The 19,418-nt window shown below is 45.6% G+C and overlaps 2 protein-coding genes across 3 annotated transcripts in view; one reads left to right on the top strand and one right to left on the bottom strand.

The window, feature by feature from the left end:
* DNHD1 (dynein heavy chain domain 1) overlaps positions 1-19,418 on the bottom strand; it is a 73,255-nt gene that overhangs the window by 4,012 nt on the left and 49,825 nt on the right. Inside the window, 12 exon segments of the mRNA XM_074335910.1 lie at positions 157-1,122; positions 1,241-1,419; positions 1,596-1,748; positions 2,001-2,273; positions 6,414-6,885; positions 7,102-7,533; positions 7,665-7,847; positions 8,081-8,230; positions 11,747-11,849; positions 11,925-12,129; positions 12,357-12,565; positions 12,755-14,354. Of these exon segments, the coding sequence (XP_074192011.1) occupies positions 157-1,122; positions 1,241-1,419; positions 1,596-1,748; positions 2,001-2,273; positions 6,414-6,885; positions 7,102-7,533; positions 7,665-7,847; positions 8,081-8,230; positions 11,747-11,849; positions 11,925-12,129; positions 12,357-12,565; positions 12,755-14,354 (4,925 nt within the window).
* Positions 1-19,418, top strand: part of RRP8 (ribosomal RNA processing 8) — a 60,935-nt gene that overhangs the window by 20,821 nt on the left and 20,696 nt on the right. The gene's annotated exons all lie outside the window — the stretch shown is intronic.

Here is a 19,418-nt window from a genome sequence, read left to right as displayed (position 1 = left end):
CTCAAGGGACCCCAAGTAATGCCACAATAATCCCCAAAGTCTGGGTAATCCAGAAAGATCCATGTGAATGCTGGGAGGACACTCCCACACACACATACACCCCATCCCAGCCCATAGGAGCCTGGTCACTCTGTGGCTAAGAGGCTTGGCTCAAACCTGCTCATGTTTGGCAGCCAGTTTCTGGATGACAGTCAGGGGATGCAAGATGTCTGTGGGGTGACCAGGTGGTGGTAACAAGACCAGCAGGGGCTGAGTAGCTTGACTGTGTTCGAGGGGTATAGTGAAGGCGCTCAGGTTTTCATCCAGGGGCCGACCCAGGAGGCTGGTGGTAAAGTCTGCCAGGGCACCTGCCAGGCACTCAGGTCTCAGCACACGCCACAGGATCAGCCTCTGGAGGAGGCTGAGTGGATCAGACCCAGGCCCAGGTGCAGGCCCCAGCACTGTGGATGACAGTGACAGGTAAGCCTGCCAAACATTGGAGCGGCCTGCCAGGGACGCACGCAGCCCAGCAAATGGGGGCAGCAGCTCTAACATTCCACATTCGTGCCAGGCTCTCAGCCCTACCCAGGGCGGCCGAGCCACACCTGGGACTGGCTTGCTGTAGCCTGTGCTGGGAGAGGCTGCCAGTCCAGGCCAAAGTGCCAGCCTCTCCAGATCTGGTGCCTTCTTTGATATTTGCAGCAAAGCCAGAGCACCTAAGGCACCCACCAAGGGTACCTGAGTCAGGCCCAGTGCAGCCACGGTGCAGCCGAGCAGCTGGCGGGTCAGCTGTGTTCTTAGCTGCAGCAGATGGCTGGGCAGGTCCACCCCCTCATGATTCTCACACCGCTTCATGCTGTTCAGTGCCTGCTTGGTGGCTGCCAGCCAGTTCTCTGGGCTCAGACGTAAAGGTGGCAGCAGGTTCTGCAGCGGGCTAAGGGCCTTGATAATGGCCATTCCATGCTGGACCACACGTCGATAGGGTGCCCACAATACCACCTCCTGCAGCCTCAGTTCTTCTAGCTCCTCGCAATGGGCACGCAGCTGACATAGCTGTGCCTGGGTCCTCACCGTGCCCCGCAGGAACTTGGCTGGTTTCTGATGATTTGGGTTTTGGAACAGTAGCATCGTCAGCAGTCGCTCCTGCATACAGGCACTTGTTGCATGGATCTGGCCCTTTACCACACAGTCCCCCATCATCTCCACTCATCTCCACCCTCATACCTGGGCCCATCCAACCCATAGACTGGTCCCCGAGCACCTCAACAGCCTCCACAGCTTCACAGGCATCCAGGGATCTTATCTTGAGGTCCTGCCAGCGGCTCTCAAGCTTGGGACACTCTATGCACAAGATTTCATGCAGCATCTGTTCTTCTAGGACGTCCATGTTCAGGCCCAGATCCAGTACATTCAGCCCCTTCAGCAGTTCACAACCTAGCACTTGGGGTCACATGGGAGACACTCAACCCCTTCCCCTTGGCAGAGCCAGGGGGTGGGGTGCACAGGGAGTATGGCTCCCTGCTATAGTCTTGAGCCTGCTCTGGACCAGACTGAGTGAATCTGGGGGCCCAGTGTGTCCACAAAGCTGTGTGAGAAACTTACCCACTGAGCCTCACCTTTTCCCAAGGCACCAAGGGGGAGGGTAGTGCTCAGATAGAGACAGAAGCCAGGCTGCACCTGGAGTGGGCTCAGCTCTTCTCGCTGCAGTAACCATTGTAGTTCTTGGCACCCCAGGCCCAGCTCCATATTGGTCAGTAACATGGGCAGGCCTGTGAGGGGGAGGCAAGGACACCTTACTCACCATGGCAGCATATAAGCACCCCACCCCCACCCCGGTGCACAAAATCTGACTCTCATGAGCTCCTCTCTGGTTGATAGCAGGGTTCCCTCAGAGCTCTTCATCAGTTAGTGACTGGGATGAAGGTGGGAGCTGAGGTCAAACTGAGGTGTGAGAGGCTTGTGGGGCCATAGAGTGGGGGGAGAAAAGAAGGGGGACATGGTGGGTGGGGACCAATTCTTACCCCCAGCAGCTGCCTCCAGGAGCTGAGGACCCAGGTCCGGGTCAGCACCTGAAAGTACGCTGAGGTAGGGAAGGGGTGCAGACTGGATCTCAGAGGCGGGGCTTGACTCCTGCCTCTGTGTCTCATCCTTCTTTTCCTGCTCTTGCTTCTCTTCCTCTGCTTTCTGCTCTTTTGTCTTCTCCTTAGCTTTATCACACTCTTCACTATCATCATCTTCCTCTTCCGTGTCCTCCTCTGTACACTCTTTCTCTTGATTTCTCCTGAAGCCCTTCCCTATTGGCAGAAAGATGCAGAGGAGCTCTGCTCAGAGGTAGAATTAGGCTCCTAGGGAGCACTGTTCACCCAAGGGCTCTATCTCATGAAGGAAGTCACTTAAGCTCTATGACTCAGTTTCCTTATCTGTGAAATGGAGTTGATATCAGCGAGTCCCTCATAGGGCTACTGTGACAATGACATGAAATAATACATAGAAAGCACTCAGCTGGCACTTAGTGAGCATTCAATAAGTGTTAGCTGTCATTATTATTACTCTAAAATTCCAGGAAAGGGTTCTAGTCACCGCTGAAAGCCGCTCCATTTATGCCTTTCTGTAGATTGATGATTCGGTGCATTTCCCTTTTTGCCTCAGCTAATTCTGTCACTAACAACCAAAAGAGTCATCACTAATATAGAAATCAGTGCTTGGAAGTACCAACTTTTAAGTGAAAGGCCATAAAACTGTGAATTAGCCAAGTGGACAGCGCGACGCACACAGATGTTTGGCTAACGACGGCCATCCCCAACCCCTTCTCCTTTGCCTCCTCAACTGCAGGGGCCAGGAAAGAAATACTTATTACTTTTCAAGTATTAAGAAATTTAAGAATTTTTTAAAGTATTAAATATTTAAGAAGTGGGCAAGTGGAGATACCAGGTCCACAGTTTGTTGTAGTTACTTCCTATTGCTTAACAAATTCCACAAGCTTGGCAGCTTAAGCAAACATTTATTATCTGTGTTCCGTAGGTTAAAAGCCCAGCCCAACATGTCTGGATGCTCTGTTCAGGGTTACACTGGGCTAAAATCAAAGCATCGACTGGGGCTGCAGTTCTCATCTGGGACTTGGGGACTCTGCTGGGCTTAAGGTTTTTGACAGAATTCATTTCCTTTTCACGTTTAACCTGTAGCTCACTCCATCTTCAAGCCAACAACAGTTTGTTGAATTCTTCTTGTGTTTCAAATCTTTCTAACTTCCTCTTTCCTCTTTTCTTCTTTGAAGAGCACAGTGATTACATTGGGCCCACCCAGATTATCCAGGATAATATCTCTATCTTCAGGTCAATTGATTAGTAAACTTAATTACATCTGCAAAGTCGCTCTCGCCATGTAACATAATTATAAGAGTAACACCAGAGAACAAAGGTTATGGAAGCCAAACTTTTGCCTACCACATTTGGCTATTCGGTCCTCTGGAAGATCTTTTGTTTTCATGACAAAAGGGACAGAAATGGCTATCAGCAACTCTGACATGATGTTTGGAGGGATAGTAGCCAATTCGATAACAAATTACCACAAATATGGTGGCTTAAAACAACAGAAGTTTATTCTGTCATAGTTCTGGAGGCCAGAAGTCCAAAATCAAGGTGTCAGCAAGGCTACACTCCTGAAGTCTTTAAGGGAGAATCCTTCCTTGCCTCCTCCAGCTTCTGGTGGTTCCAGGAGTTCTTTGGCCTGTGGCTACATAACTCCACTATCTGTCTCCATCTTCACATGTGTGCCCGTGCCTTCTGTGTACCTATGCCTTCTTTTCTGTCTTGTAAGGACATGTATCATTACATTTATGGCCAACTCAGATAATCTAGGGTGATCTCATTTCAAGGTCCTTAATTATATCTGCAAAGACTCTTTTTCCAAATGAGGTCACATTCATAGGTTCCAAGGGTTAGGATGTGGATATATCTTTTGGGGGGCCACCATTCAACCCACTACAATGTGATAAGCCAACATGCTAAGGATCATAGAAAAGGAAGATAGAAGAATCTAGGTGCTTGAAGGCAACATTGAAGCCATATACCTACTTATCTCAGTACTTCTTATAATGTGAGATAAATAAATCCCTATTTGTTTAAGCCATGGTAAGTTGTTTTTTTGTTTTGTTTTGTTTTGTTTTTTTACTAGTAGTGAGAGCATTCCTAACTGATACAGTGAGTTGGGGTGTGGGGGAAGCAATGAGGATTTTTCTTTTTCTGGGAAGGTGGCTAGACTATGTGACAGGTAAATAAATAAATAAATAAATAAATAAATAAATAAATAAATAAATAAATAGGCTTATCTCATGGGACTTGGACGGTGTGCTCATTGAACTTTAGTGGATTTAGTATTTGGTTGGTACAAAAGTAATTGCGGTTTAAAAGGTTAAAAATTGCTAAAACCACAAATACTTTCGCACCAACCTAATAGAAGATATTGGAGTATGCTGGCTACTTCTCCACTTAAATGAGAGAAACAATCTCTAGGAAAAACTTTAAAGGAATTCCTTTCTGTTCATATCAAGCGATTTCAGATGATGATAAGATACTCATGTACCTTGCTGATTTGTAAAAATGATTCTCTACCTCATGTTGCGTAGAATAGGAAATTATGGGCTACTGACATTCCATTCCACACACTTCTCTCTATGCATTCCCTGCTTGACAAAGATAATAGTCTCCCTCACCCTCTTGACTTGGATACAGCCCAAAGGAATAGCAGCTACATTCCATGGCTGATCACTATGCAGACTATTTTCTTCCTGATAGCTCTGAGGTGAAGGTCAAGGTTTAGATGGATGACAATTACACTAAACCTTAGTGGAATTGGGGGAGCCCCCAGAACCAATGTTAAGAGATAGAAGTGGGAAGGTATAGTTTGAATTTAAGAATGAGAATGTACCAAGATTTCTGGCATTGGTTAATAGCTAATAGAATCCTTATAAATGAAATCTGCAGGAAAAAGATGAGATACTTAAGGGGATTAGCCAGAAAATCCCCCACCTGGTAACGAGTGATCTGTGTCTGCTTAATTTCAGGCAAATTCTAAACCCACATACCAATTCCAATTCCAATAGGAAGTGGACATTTAAGGTAGCTACAAACAGGGGACTCTTGTCCAACTTTCCTTTCACAGACAGCCCTGGGAAGAGTGGGCAAAAAACATACTATTTATCAGAACCCAGGGTGGCTGAACAGGCTGTCTAAGAACTCCTGAGCCAGTGAAATAATGCTAATCATTTGCCTTACTATCTCTGTCTGGTATTAGGCAGTCCATGCTAGAGACTAATACACAGTATGTTTGTTTCTTTTCCTTTCCCAGTTTCTAAGCAGGAAGTATATTGTAGTTATTTGGATTTGATTTTGCTTCACTTTGCATGGCAGGTGTGTTAATGTGGTGTGATAGCATAGGAACTGTCATAGGTCACAGAAACGTGAAGAGCCACATCCAGATCTGATCAAGAGCAATGAACACCATTCAGAATTTCTGGACCCAGAATCAAACGCAGCAGCTGGATGTTACTTCAGGGTGTCTCTTATTAGAGAGGGGGTAGATTCATGTATAGTTGCACATATGATAATTCTATAATGGGCATTTTTGTAATGGTGTGTGGGAGCAATGGAAAGTAGTGCTGGATGGCCAAAGGGTGGGCTGTAATAATGGTGACAGTAATATAGTAGTAGTAATAACGATGTTCTCCAAAATGGTTTCTAGAGAACTTATTACATATTAGGTACTGTGTGAACCCATTTTACGTGAATTACCACACTTAGTACAGTACTTTATGAGGTGGGTATAATTAAGACCCTCATTTTATTGGCAAATAAACTTAGGGTTTAGAGAGAGTAGTTACACTGCCTTAGCTCAATAGCTAGCAAAGGACAGATATTTGACCCAGATAGCCTGATTATAGAGCCTATGTTACAGATCTCTATCATACACCTTCCATTGGAGATGTCTGTTATTCTCACCAACGCAACCCCTAACCCCTTCTTATGGGAAATAAACACCCTCGCTTCCTTCCCCTAGAAAATGCTCCTTCCAACATTCCACCAGGATGGATCCCCGATCCAAGCAGAGCCAATAGAAATATTTCCCTAGAATTCCTGAACATAGGACAAATTCAGTAGTAAAGCTCTGAGTTGTAGGCCAAGTTTCCAGTAGGGCTGACCAGACCAAGGAAGTGGAAGATTATGCACTGGTCAGCCATGTAGATTCAGAATCATGGTAATATGGGCCCCAAAATACAAATGTGACCTAATTTAGTAATATCTTGTAGGCTGGTGAAATCTGGGATGTCCCGGCCACAAAAATGTAGTGTCTTCATTATAAAAAGGAAGACCATATGTGGCTAGAGTGGTGAGCACTTCGGACCTGAGAAGCACTGTGATTGTTATCCCTGACTTTACCTCTGTCCGTGGTGGGACCTGGGGCCAAGCATCTAGTCTCTTCCCGAGGCAGTGTGTTCAGCCAGATAAGGGCCTGGTTGCTGGGATCAAGTAGCAGAGGCCAACGGCAACTGAAGTAGTGGGTGCGACTTCGCAGAAGGAGGCCTGCCATGCGGGCTGACTTTGCCTGGGGCTTTAGGTCTCGGTCCCACTGGAGCTGTTCGGATTCAGAGCTCAGCAAGGACAGAAGGCTGAAGGGAGAGCGTGTGGAGAGCAGGGGTTTCTCTGGTGGTATGGTGACAGATTTCTGACTCTGCTTCAGTGCCTGAGCCACATCATCTGGGCCCAGGGTCTCCTGAAAGCCCCTACACAGAGCCAGCCACTTGTCCAGTATCTCCTGGCGCCGCAGTGGCGGGAAGGGACCCAGGTAGACGATGGCAGCTGAACACAGGAGGGCATCTCCAAGCACAGTCATGCAGTGCCCCTTCAACTTCTGGTGTGGAAGGGAAGACCAGAGAGGGTATCGGCCAGTGAGGAGGGTACAGGCAGAGGGTCTGTTAGACAGGGAGCAAAGCAGGGTATAGAGGAAAGCATGGCAAGGAGGGCATAGTGGGACAGAGAGAGGCAGTGAGGGCACAGGGAGAAGCAGAGGAGTGTGGACAGTGGTACAAAAATGAACTTTGGGGGAAATCTGGGAGGGGCTGATTACCTGGAGCTCGGTAGTCCAGAAATGCATGGGCGTGAGCAGTGCAGCTTTTATGGGCCACTTGTGATACTGGCCACACTGAGCCAAACTGAGATTCTCTACCAGTTGGTTATGGGAGGCCTGGGCATCTTCCAGCTTCTTGGTCAGGGCCAAATTGTGCTCTAGGATCTCCTGAGCCTGGAACTGGTAGTGGGCCAGGCGGGCCTGCTCCCGAGCCAGTGTCGCCTCTACCTGCTGCAGCAGCAGAGCCGTGGGCAGTCCTCGGTGCTGTGCCAGCCTGTAGTGCAGAACAGCCCGGAGCCAGGCTGCCAGGCTTGCTGCAGGTATGCTTACTGCCCGCAAGGCTTCATCACTCATACCTGGAGCCTTCAGAGCCAGGTTTAACTTTATTACCTCTGAGTCTGTCATCTTCTCCTTGGGGAAGAACACCAGCTCCTGGGAGAGTGTGTGTTGAAAGGGGTGAGGGAAGATGCAGATGTTCAGAACCTTGCCCCAACAGCCTCATCCTGCCACGTTGCCCCTTTCTGCCTCCGCTCTCCTCACCCATTGTACCCCACATTCCCTACCTGATAAAAGTCCTCAGTGCATAACAGTTGCTTGGCACTGGCCCAGCCTCCTTCATGGTGGAACAGGTCACACAGCGCATCAGTCACCTGGACCACAGGTTCTGGTGGTGCACGGTAGCTCCGAATCTCCTCAAAGTCAGCCACCTGCAGCTGGCTCAGGGGCCCTAGAAAGGCCTTGCCCATCTGAATGAGGAGAGATGAGCTCCTGAAATGTCCTCTTAATCAAGTTATTGCCAAGAGGGATCATCTCCTCCTAGGAGTCCCCGTGAAGAGACCATTTCTCAAGCCATCCTAGGAGATGTTCCCTCCCGCAGGAGACTCCATGACAAATCACCCTGTCTCCTCTTCTGGGTATCCTGTGAGGGGCTGTCCCCTCCCAAGACAGCAGGGCAGGGCAGGTGGCAGGAAGAGCCCACCTGCTCTAGGAAAGCCTCATGCTGGGCCCGCAGGGCATCCGACTGCTTGGTTAAGTTCTCAGCGAGGTTCTCCTGCTGCCGACAGTCTGCCAGCTGCTGCTGGTACAGGAGCTTGCCTTTCTCTAGCTGCTGCTGACATGTGTTGAGGTTCTGTGAACAGAGACCCAGGCTGCAGCTCCAGATCCTGGACCAGGTGGGAAGGCCCCAAAGGAAGACCCCGTGGGCTTGGGACTCCAGTGTACTCCTCACTTGATGGTTAGGGTGACCAAGTTGAACTCCAAATAGGCCACAGATATAGACTGAGCTCTGGAACTGTCACTTCTTAGCCTGTGAGTTCTACATCCAGTGATGCAGCCCTGAGTTGGTGGTTGCTTCTCCTGACCTGCCATACAATCTGACTCCAAAGCCTACATGCTTGACCATTACGCTATACTCTCTCTTCCTAGACCCATTAGTGGCATTTGTCACAGAAGACTGTTCCCTTCCTCTCGAAGCATTTTCTTCCCTTGACTTTCATGATACTGTGTTCTCCTTTGGCTTTCTCCAACTTGTGGCTGCTCTTTCTCAGTCTCTTCCTGTCATCCCTTAAATATTCCTCAGCCACTTTTTTCAGGACCCCCTTCTCTTCTTACCCCACACTTCTGTGTGCCCTCCCTAATCTCATGGCTTTGATTACCACTTTAACAATTCCAAAATCTCTATCTCTAGCCAGATTCTTTCCCACATACAGGTATGTATCCATCTGTCTTTCGTGTCCCACAGGCCACTCAGACACCACATGTCCAAAAATGAATTTATTGGCCATCCTCCTCACATCTCTTCTAATCTTACTCATCTCTTTGTGTTCTTTTTCTTAGAATTGTGGCAAAATACACCCAAGTTTCCCAAGGAAGAAACCTAATTGTTACCTTTACTCCGTCTCTTCTATTTCTTCCAAACCCAACCCATCTTAAAGGCCTTTCAATTCTACCTCCTAAACATCTCTCATGCCTATTCCTAGCCCCAGTACCCATCGCTTAGGCTCACGCTCTCTCACTGCTGACCTTCTACCCTGGCTTCCAACTGATGTCTCAGCTTCCACTCTTAATCCCCTCCTCTAATCTATTTTCCGTGTTGCAGCCTGATTGGTTTTCTAATAACCAAGTATCATCAGCAGCACCATGCCCCTCACCACACTTGCCACTCTTTCATTTTATTTACAATGCCTCCATGACCAGAAGGCCTCTACTCATCTTTCCAACCTCATCTCTTTTTCCTCTCCAAGAACTCTACTCTCCAGCCGTTCCTGACTTTCAGTTCTTCCAATGTGACACACATTCTCTTGCCTCTGGGCCTTTGCATATGCTCTTATATACTGCATATGTGACATTCTTCCTCCCCATCCCCATTTATGCAAAATCGTACCTAACCTTCATGTGTCAGCTTTGATGTACTTCATTCGTTTACGTATTTAAAAAATGTTTTTGAGTGTCTACCATGCTCTCCCATGTGGTTCTGTGTTATATACTGTTGCACTGTGCTTTCTCTAGAAAGTCTTTCTTGATAATTCAGAGTACCCTAGACTTGCTCTGTCATAACACACTATTTTGTAATTGCCTGGATAAATTTGTATCTTCCAGTAAACTAGGAACAATAAAGCCAAGAACAGTGCCTTATCTTTCTTATTAGGAGGTATTCTAACCTAATAGTTATTATGTGCCAGCGTTTTAAAATGCCTTCATGTAAGATTTCATTTAATCCTCATCCTAATCTCTCTGGATTTCAGTTTTCTCATCTGTAAAATGGGAAAAGGGATGGTCACATCAGAAAGCTGTGGCAAGAATTCTATTTCTATCTATATCTATCTATCTATCTATCTATCTATCTATCTATCTATCTAGTTGTAAACATAGATGTAGACGTAGACATAAACATAAATATTAATTAATGCCTGGCAAAAGAATGTGGAGTTCAATTAATTTTCGTTGAGTACAATAATGAATAAATGAACAAATTGAATATAAGAGAGAAAAGAGATAGAGGTATCCAAAATGACTTCTGGGATTTTGCTTCAGTGACTAAGTGGATGGTGGTGCCATTTCCTGGGTGGAGGACATGGAAAGAAGTACACACAATCATGACTGCTGAGTGAATGACCAAGGAATCTGACACTGAATGCCCCTGAGACTACAAACATTTCTTATCCATATTTTGGGGTTTTTTATGTTGTACTCTGATATATAAGAACTGACCTAGGAATCAAAGAATAATATAATAGCACCCCTAAACCAAATCAACAATTCCTGGTATTAATCATCTTGGGAAAAGTTAGGGCCCAAGACAAAAAACTGGAATATGGAAAACATGGGTGAGAGGACTCCTAACCCTCCATGAACGTCTCTCTTTTTTTGCATCTCAGCTGAGTCTTGAGGTTTGATCTATGCCAGTGATGCTTGGTGGTGAGTGGTAGGAGGCACCAGCCCCATGAGAACTCCAAGGCGTACCATTTAAGTGGAGCACAATGAAAACCACATACGTAGATACAATGTAAGCCATGCCCCTAGAGTTGTGCCACCCTGGGTGATAGCCCTGAGGGCACCCATCAAAAGAGGCAGGCTAGGCATTAGGGGCTATACGACCTGAAAGCCCAAGAGAAAGTACGTCAGATCATCGGCCTGTGAGTTGATCACTACTTCACTTCTTCGTAGTTATCCCCAAACCTGCATCAAAGTCTTGCACAGCAGGAAATTTAAAACATGCTATTTCAGAATTCCTCTTATGAAAAAAACAAAACAAAACAAAAAACCTCTCTTTATTTTGGGAAAACATTTTTAACTGAGAGTATTTGGCTATAGAAGGTGTGATAACCCCACTTGCACCAGTTTTAGCTAGATATGAGAGGTTTATTCAAAAAGAAAATTGCTCTGTGTAAGAAAGCAATAGGATTTAGGATTTGGACTGGGGGAAAATAACATTATTATATGAGAATTATATTTGGGGAGCTCTAAAATAAAAGTGGGGTGGCTGAATAACATTGTGGGGCAGGTATTGGTGTGATGGGAGAAAAGTTGGTCACGGGGAAATGCCCTGTAGAGGAGGGTGACTGAGGAAATTCAGGACATTGAGGTCTAGTATACCACTTAAATCTATTTCTGGTTCTGTTCTAGAATGTAAATTGCCCCTACTGCCACCACCCTTCCACATTCCCCCACTCTAAACAGCAGCCTTGTATATTTTATACTTTGTGGAAGAGGTAGAGGGACAAAGTGGTGTGGGGGAAGAGGATAGCAGCAAGAGGTATGCCAACTAGCAGTGACAGAATTCAGGAGAAAAGAGGTTAAGAGACAGAGGTGACCATGAGAATGTAACCCCTGCCCCGTCCCCAGTGGGGATCTACAGAGACCTTGGGAAGCATGCTGAACTTCACACAGTCAAGGTACTAGGGTCAACCAGAAGCAGACACTTGGGTTTCCTGTGTTTAGAAGAATCAGCCCGGTCTCAGATGTGACGGCGGGACTTTGAGCCTAAGCTCTAAAAGAGGAGGCAGCAGGGCTTAGAAAGATCCCATGGGGAAAGGCGGACTCTTTGGAGACAAGAACTAAGGTTTAGTCTGGTTGGTTCCTGCCAAGTCCCCTTTTGGGCTCCTGCTTTGACCCTCCCTCTGCCTCATAATCTTCTCCCCCTTACCCTGCGGGAGTGTTTCAGCTGCTGTTCCAAGTTGAAGACCAGGTCAGTGTGGGCACTGTGCTGCTCAATCAGCATTGTCAGATTCCCCAGGGCATTGTGGATCCTGGAGATACAATATGCCAGTGAGTGGACCCGAGGGAGCTGGAGGCGGCACAGTGCAGGGAATGGGACCACGCACCGCTGGGCCTTGTTCTCCATCTGCAGGATCATCTGTTGCTGCAGCAGCACGAAGGTGCCCAGGAAGTCTAGGAAGGTCTTGGGGGTGACGAGGGGCAATTCAGGGCACAGGTGTCCATGGTAGCTGGCAGCCGACAGGTGGATGAGAGCCATGGCTTTGGCCACACTGGGAATTGAGGCCTGGAGGTCTGGGCACTTCAAGGAGTCTGCAACAAGCATGGCTTTAGCCTGGACTTGTGAGCTTGTAAGGGAATGGGAAAGGAAAGGGACCCTTTCCTGGCTCAAGACAGAGGGCAGAAGAGGTGAAGGGGGAGGGAGGGGGGGGAGAGAGAGAGAGAGAGAGAGAGAGAGAGAGAGAGAGACTGACACTGACCTAAGTAATAATCCTCCCTAGAACCTGGTTGAGTGGAGAGGACAGGTAAAAAGGGCTCACCGTCACCAGGGGCTAGACTCTGAGCACCCTGCAGGTGGTGCTGGACCACACTGACCAGGGAATCTTGGTCCCAGGGTTCATAGCGATCAATGCTGGCGATGGCCAGTTGAAGGAGCCTCAGGAAAAGGAGGGAGGGCAGCTGTTTGCGGGCCTGGTCATCTCCAATCAGGATGAACATGTGTAAGTGGCTGCACACTTGCTGGTAGAACCTGTGGGCCAGGAGCTCAGATACGGTCCTCCCCTTTCTCCATGTTTGCCCATCCAGGCCCCAGTCTCAACCTTGACCCCTTAGCCCTGATCTTCTGAGCCCTCACAGCAGCCCCTAGTTTTCTTTTTAGCTTTTTGGCCAGAATGGAGTAAGAGCAGAGCAGCCCCTCGAGTGGGGTTCTTGGCCTTACCTCTGCAGCAGCATTTCCTTCCTGATGATCTCCTTGACACTAAGGGTCTCCCTGGGGAAATGTTCTTCAATGTTGTCCAGATCTGCCTCTGTGTACTGGTCAGGGAAACTGCCTGAGGATGCCAGGGCCAGCAGACGATGAAGGGTAGTAAGATCTATACCCTTGGGCACCAGCAGGGCCACGGGCTGTCCTAACATGCCAGCATGCCAGCTGGCATCCCGTAGACACTGGAGAATGGCGTCCTCTGGCTCACAGGGTAGATGGAAGAGGCGGGCCTGACAAATGTTAGCTGCCAGAGTGATGGCAGTACAGCGCCCCGTGCTCAGAGCCCCCGAGAGCAGTAGGCCATGCTGCCGGGGCCTGGCCAGCACCCGGACCAGGCGGGCCACGTGCTGGGCCATTGAGCGGCACTGGGCAAGGTGGGGGCTCAGCTTTAGCTGAGCGGCTGAGGTGGCCAGCTGCTCCCCCAGGCTCTCCCACTGCCGTTCCAGGTATAAATTGGGGCCCTCAGAGTTGGAACCTAGTATCAGCTCTTGACTGAAGACCAGGTCTGAGGGCTTTTCCTGCGGACAAAGTAGCAGCACTGGTAGCAACAGGGGTGAGACCAGATCCACCTGGAATGCCTTCTGACCCCAATTCTTAGCTCCCTTTAGGTGGAGTTTGCAGCTGGAGGTCACTGTGCCTTCCTCCTGGTTTATCTTTTGACTTATGCTCTCTGTGGCCTTATTCTTTACTGGTACAAGATCTGAATATTTGTAGGGTGGGTCTGTGGTAACCTGAAGGCCATAAGCGTTCTCCTCTGTTTCACTGCCGCTGTTGCTTAAGTCCTCCCACTGGGTCAGCTCCCCCTCTGACTCCACTTCAGGCACTCTCTCCTCCTCCTCTTCTTCCCCCTCCTCCCCCTCCTCATGGCCCTTGCCCAGGCTCTGGGGCACCTGCCCACAGCAGAAGACACTCTGAGCTACTTCTAGAAGTAGCTTGGCACAGTGAGAGCGTTCCCTAGGGCTGTCTAGCCGGTCACAAAAGGTTCTCTGTGCCTCGTGCAGCCAGAGACGCACCATGTTGCGCATGGCCATCATAATTGTCAGGCGTGTGCCACGCAAGCCTGACACCCGGCGCAAGTGCTCCTGGTGGTTGGGGTAGTCCAGAAAACCTCGAGAGCCTGTTCTGGTCGGCAGCAGCTGCAGGCTGCCCAGTAGTTGGCTCACAGAGTGCAGGGAGAAGTGGTAGTGTGGGTGGAGGGGTGAAGGCTTAAAGCAGTTGCCCACAGCCTCCCAGGCCTCCACCGAGGCCCGGACCAGGGCTCTTGCTAGAGCACCCTCCCGCTCCACAGAGGGGAAATGCTCAAGCCAGACCTGGATGATAGGTGTGTGCCTGCTCAACAGCATGGCCTGGGTCATACTGCTCAAGGCCAGCACTGTGAAGAGCCGAAAAAGGCGTGGGCTCAGGGGGCGCTCACAGAAGCCCGGCACTGTGGCTGTGGCAAAGAAGTTGACTACAGGCTGCAGCGTCTGCAGTTCCAAGGTGTTGTGGGCACACAGAGTGCCATCTATGGCCTGGCGCAGAGTCTCCAACACTGGCTGACAGCTCTTCTCTGGGTCTATGGGACATTAAGAATAACAGTGAGGACATGAGTCCATGGGACAGTGTCACCCTGTTCCTCCTATTTCTGCATCGCTGGGTTTACTTCCAGCACACACAGGGTTCTAAAGGAATTCTGTGCATCTGATGTATTGGGACTTGGTCGTGTCCACGTTTTTTCTCTCTCCCCTACACTCTCCCTAAAAATGAGAAATTTCTTCTCTCTTCTCCCCCAAATCCTCCCATTATGACCAATTATTCATTAACTGAAGGTTAATGGATAGGAAAGTTTGGAAGCTGAGATGAATGGAGCCCACAATAGGAGGAAAAGTGCAATGATCACAGTCAGAGTGTGGAGTTATATCACATGCACAATTTCATCAAGTTAACGTTATTAAGATATGACATATAAAATGTACACATTTTAAATGTATAGTTCAGTGAGCTTTGACAAATGTATATACCTGTGTAACCACCACCCCAATGACATTTAGAACACTTTCATCACCCCAGAAATTTCCCTCATACACCTTTGTAGTCAATTCCCCTACCACATTGTCCCAGGAATTTCTATCTGATCTAATTTCTATCACTATGGATTAGCTTTGCCTGTTCTGGAACTTCATATAAGGGGAATCATATGGTATGCAGTTTACCATGTCTGGCTTCCTTCACTCAGCATCATTTTCAGATTCATCCGTGTTTTGTGTGTATCAGTAGTATATTCCATTTTATTGCTGAGTAGTATTCTATTATGAAAATACTACAATTTGTAGATCCATCGACACATTATGGGCATTTAGGTTGTTTCCAGGTTTTGACTATTCAGGATAATGCTGCTATGAACATTCACGTATAAGTTTATTTGAGAACATACATATGCTTTCATTTCACTTAGGTAAATACAAGAAGAATTGCTGGGTCTTATAGTAAGTATATATGTAATTTGATAAGAAACTGCCACACTCTTTTTTAATAGTGTTTGTATCATTTTACAATCCCACCAGTAAAGTGTGAAAGTTTCAATAGCTCTACATTTCACAACATTTGTTATTCTTGGTCTTTCTAATTATAATCTTTCTAGTACGTGTAAACTACTATCTCATGGTCGTTTTAATTTGCAGTTCATTGATGTCTAATGGCATCAAGAATCTTTTCATGTGCCATTGGCCACACATGTATCTTTCTTCTGTGAAGTGTCTGTTCCTTTGTCTATTTTTAAAAAATGGAGTTTGTATTCTTATTGAATTGTAAGAGCTTTTTATATATTCTGGGTATAAATCCTTTGTCAGATATATGTGTCATGAATATTTTCTATGGCATATTTTATAATTTTCTTAGCAGTGTCTTGAAGGGCATAGGGTTTTCATTTTGGTAAAATCTAATTTTTGTGTCTTGTCTAAGAAATCATTGCCTCTAACCAAGGTCACACAAATTTTTCTCCAACATTTAAAAAAAGTTATAGTTTTACTGTTTAGATTTAGGTCTGTAATCCATTTATAATTGATTTTAGTATGTATCTTGAGTTAGGATTCAAGGTTCATTTCTTCCCCCTACACAGATATGCAGTTGTTCCAGCCCATTTGTTGAAAAGACTTTCTCCCGTTGAATTATCTTGGCACATTATCTGAAAACAAATTGACCCTATATCAGATTCTCTGTTCCGTTCCGTTAGTCTGTATCTGTGTCCTTATACCAATACCACATCTTCTTGCTTACTGTAGTTGTATAGTAAGTCTTGAAATCACTAGTTTAGACCTCCAAAGTTTGGCTATTCTAGGTCTTTTGCATTTCCACAAAAGTCTCAGAATGAGCCTGTCAATTTCTAAAAAAAAGAAAGGCCTGCTCAGATTTAGATTGGCATTACATCGAGTCTGTAGATCAGTTTGAGGAGGACGAGCACCTTAACAATACTGACTCCTGACTCCTCTGATTCATGAATGTGATGCACGAGGTCTGACAATTAAGTTCACAAACTCATCCTAGAGAGAGTGCTACATACCTCACTGCTGAATATCACTACGGTCACCTTCAAAGTACTCCCCTTGGGAAGCTATGCACCGATGCCAGCACCTAGTCTACCCTTCAAAGCAATTTTGGAACTCTTTTTCTGGAATGGCCATCAGAGCTGTTTTCGTATTATCCTTGATGTGCTGAATGTCATCAAAATGTCTTCCTTTCAATATTTCCTTTATCTTTGGGTAAAGAAAGAAGTCACTGGAGGCCAGATCAGGTGATTAGGGAGGGTGTTCCCATACAGTTATTTGTTTACTGGCTAAAAACTCCCTCGCAGACAGTGCTGTGTGAGCTGGTGCATTGTCGTGATGCAAGAGCCATGAATTGTTGGCAAAAAGTTCAGTTCGTCTAACTTTTTCATGCAGCCTTTTCAGCACTTCCAAATAGTAAACTTGGTTAATTGTTTGTCCAGTTGGTACAAATTCATAATGAATAATCCCTGTGATATCAAAAAAGGTTAACAACATTGTTGCAACAAGTTCACGAACTTAATTGTCTCAGCAATATTTAATAATTATCAGTGTATATCTTAAATTAACTTTTTTCCTAAATATTTTAAGCTTTTAGATGATACTTTAAACACTATTTAAAATTTCCAATTGTTCGTTACTAAGATATAGAAATATTAATGATTTCAATAGACTGACTTTGTATCTGGTGACCCTGCTAAATTCACTTATTTATTCCAGTAGTTTTGTAGGATTTTTTTTTTTTTTTTTTGTAGATTCCACAGGATTCTCTGTGTACAAAATCATGTCATATACGGTAGAGACAGTGTTATTTTGTCTTCTCTAGTTTTAAAGGCTTTATTTTTTTTTCTTCTCTTACTGCGCTGATGTGGGTTTTTGGTGCAATGTTGAATAGAAGCAGTGGATATTCTTGCCTTGTGACTGATCTTAGGGAGAAAGTGTAAGGACATTTTAACAATATTAATACTTCCAATCCATGAGCAAAGTATGTCCTTCCATTTATCTGTATCTTGTTCAGTTTCTTTCTTCAATGTCTTATAGTTTCCAGAGTACAGGTTTTTCATACCTTTGGTTAAATTTATTCCTAGGTATATTTGATGCAGTTGTAAATGGGATTGTTTTCTTAATTCTTCTTCTGACCATTCATTATTGATGTATAGAAATGCAACGTATTTCTCTATATTGATTCAGAATTGTGCAACTTTACTGAAGTCATTTATTAGTTCTAATAGTTTTTTTGGTGGTCTTTAGGGAGTTCTATATATAGTTTCATGCCATCTACAAATAATGAGAGTTTTACTTCTTTTTCAATTTGGATGCATTTTATATCTCTGTCTTGTCTGATTGCTGTAGCAGGACTTCCGATATTATGTTGAATAGAAGTGGTGATAGTGGGTATCCTTCTCTTATTCCTGATCTTAGAGGAAAGACTTTCAGCTTTTCACCATTGAGTATGATATTAGCAGAGGGTTTGTCATATATGGCCTTTATTATGTAGCGATATATTCCTTCTGTAGCCACTTTGTTGCGTTTTTATCATAAATGGATGTTGAATTTTGTCAAATGCTTTTTCTGAATCTGTGGAGATAATCATATGGTTTTGTTAATGTATCACATTAATTGATTTATGTATGTTGAACCATCCTTTAATCCCTAGAATGACTTAACACTTGGTCATTGTGTATAATCCTTTTAATGGATTGTTGAATCCGGTTTGCTAATATTTTGTTGAGAATTTTTACTTCTATGTTCATCAAGGATATTGGCCTGCAGTTTTCTTTTTTGTAATGTCTTTATCTGCCTTTGGTATCAAGGTGCTGACTTCCTAAAAATGAGTTTGGAAGCATTCTTTCCTCTTCGATTTTTTGAATTAGTTTAAAAAGGATAGGTATTTTTCTTTGAATGTTTGGTAGAATTCACATGTGAAACCTGGACTTTTATTTGTTGGAAGTCTTTTGATTACTGCTTCACTTTCTTTTCTTTTTTTATTTTTTTTTTTAAGATTTTACTGGGGAAGGAGAACAGGACTTTATTGGAGAACAGTGTGTGCTTCCAGGACTTTTTTCCAAGTCAAGTTGTTGTCCTTTCAATCTTAGTTGTGGAGGGTTCTGTTCAGCTTCAAGTTGTTGTCCTTCCAGTCTTAGTTGTGGAGGGCGCAGCTCAGCTCCAGGTCCAGTTGCCGTTGCTAGTTGCAGGGGGCACAGCCCACCATCCCTTGCGGGAGTCGAACCGGCAACCTATGGTTGAGAGGACACGCTCCAACCAACTGAGCCATCCGGGAGCTCAGCAGCAGCTCAGCTCAAGGTGCCATGTTCAATTTTAGTTGCAGGGGGCACTGCCCACCATCCCTTGCGGGAGTCGAGGAATTAAACTGGCAACCTTGTGGTTGAGAGCCCGTGCTCCAACCAACAACTGAGCCATCTGGGAGGCAGCTCAGCTCAAGGTGCCGTGTTCAATCTTAGTTGCAGGGGGCAGAGCCCACCATCCCTTGCGGGACTCAAGGAATTGAACTGGCAACCTTGTGGTTGAGAGCCCACTGGCCCATGTGGGAATCGAACCGGCAGCGTTCGGAGTCAGGAGCACAGAGCTCTAAATGCCTGAGTCACCGGGCCGGCCCCTGCTTCACTTTCATTGCTAGTAATTGGTCTGTTTAGATTTTGTATTTCTTCCTGGTTCAGTCTTAGAAGTTTATATACTTCTAGAAATTTATCCATTTCTTTTAGATTGTCCGATTTGTTGGCATATAATTGTTCATAGTATTCTTTAATATTTGCATTTCTGTGGTGTTAATTTAACTTCTCTTTCATTTATGATATTACTTATCTGGCTCTCTTTTTTTCTTGATGAGTTTGGCTAAAGGTTTGTCTCTTTTATTTATCTTTTCAAAGAACCATATCTTAGTTTTATTCATCTTTTCTGTTGCTTAATTTCTATTTTGTTTGGTTCTGCTCTGATCTTAACTATTTCCTTCCTTTTGTTCACTTTGGGTTTTGTTTGTTCTTCTTTTTCTACTTCTTTTAGGTGTAGTTAGATTGCTTATTTGGGGTTTCCTTTTTTTCTTGAGATATAGCTATGAACTTCCCTCTTAGAACTGCTTT

The sequence above is a fragment of the Rhinolophus sinicus genome, linkage group LG06 (genome assembly GCF_036562045.2).
Source record: "Rhinolophus sinicus isolate RSC01 linkage group LG06, ASM3656204v1, whole genome shotgun sequence".
NCBI lineage: Eukaryota > Metazoa > Chordata > Mammalia > Chiroptera > Rhinolophidae > Rhinolophus > Rhinolophus sinicus.
Note: the sequence above shows the minus strand (reverse complement) of the source record. Positions and strands in the feature narration are given on the sequence as shown.